The sequence below is a fragment of the Trematomus bernacchii genome, unplaced genomic scaffold (assembly GCF_902827165.1).
Source record: "Trematomus bernacchii unplaced genomic scaffold, fTreBer1.1, whole genome shotgun sequence".
In the NCBI taxonomy this organism is placed as follows: Eukaryota; Metazoa; Chordata; class Actinopteri; order Perciformes; family Nototheniidae; genus Trematomus; species Trematomus bernacchii.
The window spans coordinates 102933-109965 of NW_022987722.1; the positions used below are offsets into that span (position 1 = coordinate 102933).

General features: G+C 39.4%; 1 protein-coding gene across 1 annotated transcript in view; it reads right to left on the reverse strand.

Annotated features, from left to right (window-relative positions):
* plekhd1 (pleckstrin homology domain containing, family D (with coiled-coil domains) member 1) overlaps window positions 1-6830 on the reverse strand; it is an 8338-nt gene extending 1508 nt beyond the window's left edge. The window contains exons 1-6 of the mRNA XM_034144349.1: window positions 6411-6830; window positions 4829-4922; window positions 2237-2326; window positions 1521-1597; window positions 426-517; window positions 291-343 (exon numbers count right to left, since the gene is read on the reverse strand). Of these exons, the coding sequence (XP_034000240.1) occupies window positions 291-343; window positions 426-517; window positions 1521-1597; window positions 2237-2326; window positions 4829-4922; window positions 6411-6565 (561 nt within the window). The 5' untranslated portion in view covers window positions 6566-6830. The remainder of the gene's footprint in view (window positions 1-290; window positions 344-425; window positions 518-1520; window positions 1598-2236; window positions 2327-4828; window positions 4923-6410) is intronic.
* Between the last annotated feature and the right edge of the window lie 203 nt (window positions 6831-7033).

Genomic DNA, 7033 nt, shown 5'->3' on the forward strand with positions numbered 1-7033 from the left:
ACAGATGGAAGGCTGACAGGCAGGTAGGCCATCCAGTTATTTTAGCCGGGCCGGCTAAAATGATTGGTCGTGCTTTTTACAGTACTACGGCTTCCACAGATGACATTTTTTATGTATTTTTTGTCAAAGCACTTCAGATATTCATTGCTATCGGGATGTTAAGAGCATTCCATGGAATATAACAACAAGTGTATCTCGAGCCGGTTTCTCAAACTTACCTACCCCACCTTTAAGTTTCTTAATATATAAAAGTGTTATTTAAAAGTTGTAGTATACTCATTTGAATGTACCTCTCTCTGAGCTCTCTGGTGACTCAGCTCTTCTGTCTCCTCCATCAGTTTGTCTGCAGAAGGAAACGTATTCATCATAAGCTGCTCGTTAAACCTTTATTATTAAAAAGTAGATTTACTGCGATGATGATTTACCCAGATACTCCTGCTTCTCCTTGGCCAGCTGCAGCCCCTGAGCCTCCAGACTCTCGATCATCGCCTCGCCCAGCTGACAGTTCTTCCACGTGCTGACGGAGAAACACAGGTTTAAGAAATCAGACATTTTAAACACAACTAGCATGTTAACAGATGAATTCCTTCCTTTTAGGGATGACGAAACATCAAAGATTGGATGAGTTGCCTTTAAAACCTCCACAGACATTGATATAAGATGAATTCAACAGTCTCTAGGGTTCCTCTGACTTCTCTTCTGGCTCTAAGGAGATCAGATTCATCGTGAAATCGGCAATGATATTGTTGATTTAACATCGTGGTACAATGTTGGTCTCGAGTGTTTTTGATTTAACGAGGTCAACTTTGGATATTCTTGTTTCTTTGTCTGATAATCCATCAAATATAACCCAGCAGGTCAACATCTACAGCAGCGGTTCCCAACCTGTGGGCCATTGCAAGTGGGCCGCCAAATCATTTGCAAAACTTTAGGATTTGTGTGGAAACCGTTTCATTATTAAGGTATTTTTTATTTTTTATTCGAACATCCTTTCCTTTCTCTTTCTCGGTCCTCCTTAGCAACGGTCATTACAGTCCTTGACAGCGGTCTGTTCTACTGGATTAACAGCGTGTCACATGTTCTGAATGGACCAATCAGAACTTTAGTGAGCCTCCATATTGTTTATGGTTGAATGTGGGCCGCGAACATTTTTTAGATTCTTAAGTGGGCGCTGAGTTGAAAAAGGTTGGGAACCGCTGACCAACAGTATTCATGGTTCCCGGGGGATGAATTCTCACGTTGATGATTGTTTCCCCTCCAGAGCCATATTACATTACATTTAGCTGACGCTTTTATCCAAAGCGATTTATAATGACCAATTACATTACATTCTCCCTGGAGTAACTAAGGACTAAGTGCCTTACTCAAGGGCACACTAGTGGTGGTGTTCCAGGCGGGATTTGAACTCGCAACCTTCCGATCTTCAGCCCACCTCACTATCCATAGATTAGACCACCACTATCCCACTAGCCACGATGAGATTAGCATGGTTTTTTTTAAGTAAGAGTTTGTGTACTCACACTTTGCCAGAGTCCTGCAGCATCTCCATCCACTGCAGCTGCTCCCCCACCGACTCAGCCGCCAGCACGATGGTTCCCTGAGGACAACATCACACATCAGGGGCTTATAGTAAAGGCATCAGGCTTTAAAACAGAGCGTGCTGAGAGAGTAAATAATGATGTTTTCTGCAGGATTAGGATGATTTTAGTCATGAAAGAGACATTTTAAAGTCACTGCCAACTTCTGACTCTGCCCTTTTCTGTATTTGTCTGAGTTTTTATATTCAGATGCTTTTTGATGGGTGTGCGGTGCCTTGCTTAAGGCCGCCTCAGGGCCCCGGAGGTGAACAGGGACCTCTCCAAGTACCGGTCCACATATTGAGGTGAGTTCGGGGACTTGAACCAGCGACCCTACGGTTCCCAGTCCAAGCCCCTACAGACTGAGCCACTGCCGGACGTAAGTAATATAATCAGCTACATTTATTTTAAATATTACATCTAAAAGAACCCCAAAGCAGAAAAGTCTAAAACAAATGTAAAAGTACAACACAAAAAATCTAAATATTACTTGTAATTATTTAACCAGGAGAAGACGTCTTTTAATTCCCTTTACAATTGGATAATAGATTATTTGACTAAGCTGTTCTAGTACAAACCATTGGTGAATTTACTATATGAACAAAACATCATATTTGATAAATCAGTCTGATAAATGATAAATGAAACCCTGGTCTTACTGAGAAGTCCTCCAGGTTGATGACGATGGCGAAGGGCATCCCCATGTTGTCATTAGCAGAAACCACACATCCTCCGAGAGGAATCACTCCCTGACAGAAACACATCAAACTGTCATCCATCACGCTGATTCTGCGCACAGGTGTTGGGAAAATACTGAATGTCCTCTTCCAATATCAGAGTCCACATGATAACAAAGGTATCCCAACTGTAGCTGTGTACATGACAGGATGTATGATTACCTAGAAGAGCATCAGGACTGTTTTAGGCATATGATAGCTATGTGATTAACATGATGATTCAGCCTCTATGGAGATAGACATATGACAAGCATGATCATTTCTGACGTGGAGCTAATCTGAAGTAAACATTGAATACTGCTTTCTATTCCTCCATCTTGTGACTGTGTAACTCCCTCTCTTGGATATCAGCATGTGAAGGACACTGTTCAGGAACTAGTTGATGCTCTGTATGTGATGACTACTTCCATTCTGGAGAGGATCACAAATACATGGATCCTGAGATTGAAGATCAAGACCAGTGATTATTAACATTTTTAAGTATTCAGAAAAAGTCAGAATTTTGAGAAAAAAAGTCAGAATTTTGAGAAAAAAAGTCAGAATTTTGAGAAAAAGTCAGAATTTTGAGGAAAAAGTCAGAATTTTGAGGAAAAAGTCAGAATTTTGAGAAAAAAAGTCAGAATTTTGAGAAAAAAAGTCAGAATTTTGAGAAAAAGTCAGAATTTTGAGGAAAAAGTCAGAATTTTGAGGAAAAAGTCAGAATTTTGAGTTTTTGAGGAAACAGTCAGAGTTTTGAGAAAAAGTAAGAATTTTGAGATTTTGAGAAAAAGTCAGAATTTTGAGTTTTTTAGGAAAAGTCAGTATTTTGTACACGACAGGATGTATGATTACCTACAAGAACCGGTATTCCTCCATCTTGTGACTGTGTAACTCCCTCTCTTGGATATCAGCATGTGAAGGACACTGTTCAGGAACTAGTTGATGCTCTGTATGTGATGACTACTTCCATTCTTGAGAGGATCACAAATACATGGATCCTGAGATTGAAGCTCAAGACCAGTGATTATTAACATTTTTAAGTATTCAGAAAAAGTCAGAATTTTGAGAAAAAAAGTCAGAATTTTGAGAAAAAAAGTCAGAATTTTGAGAAAAAGTCAGAATTTTGAGGAAAAAGTCAGAATTTTGAGGAAAAAGTCAGAATTTTGAGAAAAAAAGTCAGAATTTTGAGAAAAAAAAGTCAGAATTTTGAGAAAAAGTCAGAATTTTGAGGAAAAAGTCAGAATTTTTAGGAAAAAGTCAGAATTTTGAGTTTTTGAGGAAACAGTCAGAGTTTTGAGAAAAAGTAAGAATTTTGAGATTTTGAGAAAAAGTCAGAATTATGAGTTTTTTAGGAAAAGTCAGTATTTTGTACACGACAGGATGTATGATTACCTACAAGAACCGGTATTCCTCCATCTTGTGACTGTGTAACTCCCTCTCTTGGATATCAGCATGTGAAGGACACTGTTCAGGAACTAGTTGATGCTCTGTATGTGATGACTACTTCCATTCTTGAGAGGATCACAAATACATGTGTCCTGAGATTGAAGCTCAAGCCGGTGACCAGTGATTATTAACATTTTTAAGTATTCAGAAAAAGTCAGAATTTTGAGAAAAAAGTCAGAATTTTGAGGAAAAAGTCAGAATTTTTAGGAAAAAGTCAGAATTTTTAGGAAAAAGTCAGAATTTTGAGGAAAAAGTCAGAATTTTGAGTTTTTGAGGAAAAAGTCAGTGTTGAGGAAAAAGTCAGAATTTTGAGGAAAAAGTCAGAATTTTGAGTTTTTGAGGAAAAAGTAAGAATTTTGAGGAAAAAGTCAGAATTTTGAGAAAAGTAAGAATTTTGAGATTTTGAGAAAAAGTCAAGACTTTTGAGAAAAAGTCAGAATTTTGAGAAAAAGTAAGAATTTTGAGATTTTGAGAAAAAGTCAGACTTTTGAGAAAAAGTCAGAATTTTGAGTTTTTTAGGAAAACTCAGTATTTTGTACACGACAGGATGTATGATTACTTAGAAGAACCAGTATTCCTCCATCTCGTGACTGTGTAACTCCCTCTCTTGTATATCAGCATGTGAAGGACACTGTTCAGGAACTAGTTGATGCTCTGTGTGTGATGACTACTTCCATTCTGGAGAGGATCAGAAATACATGGATCTTGAGATTGAAGCTCAAGCCGGTGACGAGTGAGATTTTTCTAACAACAGGTCAAATCCTTCTGTTTATGAAGCATAAAGTGGCGTAAACACATGGTTCTGCATCCTAAACCTCCCAGATGTTCCTGCAGGAGTTCAGAGTGTGCTATATGTGCAATATATACATTATATACATATGCCATTAATAACAGTGTAATATATACCTGGCTGCTCAATCCTAAGAACTGTTACAGGATTTGTATTTTTGTATTATATTTTTATCATATCATAACTTAGTACTTTTTTTTAACATATGTAGCATTAAGCTGCCTGTGGCTCTTTCCTGCTGTAACGATGCAAGTCCCTCTGTGGGACTAATACAGGTGTTCTGATTGAGAGGATCTCACCTTGGGGTGGATGTTGAAGATCCTGTTGCTCTCAAAGCTCTTCTTCTCACTCTCTGCGTAGTACAGCAGGAAGCTGTCTTTGATGATGAAGAATCTGTGAGGAAGAGGAAAGTAGAAGTCAGAAAACATTAGTCTGTTTGATATTCATAAATCCATTCATCCTGTGACGGAGCTGCTTTATATTCCATGCTTTCATGGTCACTTTTTCAAATGTTGCTTTTATTGGATTTATTTACGTTGTGTTTTTGTTTCCAGTTCATTTCATCCTCTGAGTGTTTAGAGGTTTTCATGGGAAAGCAGTTTGAAGGTGGTTTATGAACAAAGTGTATTCAATCACACACACACACACACACACACACACACACACACACACACACACACACACACACACACACACAACACACACACACACACACACACACACACACACACACACACACACACACACACACACACTTTTCATAATATAACCCAACTTCTCTCTTAGTGACCCTTGAGATTCATCTTGTGACCCCTTGTGCAGGTCATAAACCCCCGAAATAGACAGAATAATCAGTATTTTGAGATTTATTCATGCAAAAATGTCAGAAAAGGCCGTTTTCTCTAGAATATGGAGATGTTCACAGAAAGTCAGAAGTAATGGTTTCTCTGGATCCAGAGTGTATTGTCCTTTTATGCGTTATGTAAACTAAGAGCATTATGGTGACATAAGGTCGCAATCCAACCCACACACACACACACACACACACACACACACACACACACACACACACACACACACACACACACACACACACACACACACATTGTATAATAGCTTCATAATAAAGAAGAAATCCCCATAATTCTCTATAACCTATAAAGAAAATAGTAGTAGATAGTTCGGGCTCTCAAAACAGCACAGATATGATATTTATGCAAAAGAAATGTGTTAATCATCTAAGGATAATCTACCTTTATGTTTTGGTGTAGGAAAACTTTCTCCCCACTTTTAAAAATGATAAAAGCAGACTTCCTTTAAACTCTGTTTCTCCCAACTAAAAATTAAATCTCAAAATATGTACTTTTCCTGTAGATTGTATATCCTGCACCAATGAGGGTTGTTCAAGCCGCACAGAGGCAAGGGTCCCCCCTCCATGCAGTGAAAAGTCATTACAGAAGTTTAACCCAAATAAATAGTTTTTACATTTAAAATATGATAGCATTTAATACTTGTGGTGTCAAATCACTCAGCCTTTTAGTACGAGACACAGAAGTTGTATAAATAAATAATAATAATAATTCATTACATTTTTATTAGAGTGCTTTTCCAGGTGCTCAAAGCGCTTTACAATTACACATAACACAACTTTAACCGTTTATTGTTTAAATAAACACTAGATTCTCTATGAATAAACAGCTGTTCAAGGAAACGTTCTCTCCACTTATAAATAAATCAGATTTCTTCCAACTTTTCCTAGCTTTTAAAGTTCTCAAATGTTCTGACGATGTTTCCTAAGCAGCTCAGAGGCAGACCCTCCCTGCTCCACTCTCTCCGAGTTTAGACTCATTAAACCCCCCCCTCAGGTGCATCGCCCCTCACCTGCGGGACCACTTTGCAGACGGCCGTCCGAAGGGTCTCTTCCACAGCACGCCGTGCAGCTGCACCTTGGTGCTGATGTCCAGCGCCTCGCTGTCCGACTGCTCCATGGACGACCAGGGCGAGAACAGAGAGCTTCTGGACGAGGACGAGAACATCCTCACCCGGAGAGGAGGGGCCCAACAACAACAACAACAACAAAGAGTCAATAACAATTACTCACACAATGCATCGAGGTGCAGCAGCAGAGGAATACCGATAACTCAGCAGGGTGGAATAATGCAGCTGCCAATAACAGCTGCAGGCGGAGAGAAGTGAGGGGACAGAGGGAGAGCTTTAGGAATCTGAAGCCGCTCGATATCCATGGAAACCGGTAAAAGCTGTTAGATTACGGCGGCTGCCAGGTACAGAGAGTCAGAAACATCTGGGGGGGGCTGCAGGGGAAAGAGGATGGAGAGAGCGTTAGCGGCTCAGAGTATCAGATTAATTCACACAAGTTGTTGTCAGAGTGGACGGACAGCAGATTACAGAGATATCACAGCTCAGTTTCCAGAGAGAAGAGCGTGAGCGGGAAAACATCCCGTCAGCGGCAGAAAAGCCTCTTAAACATTTCAATTAAGAGGAAA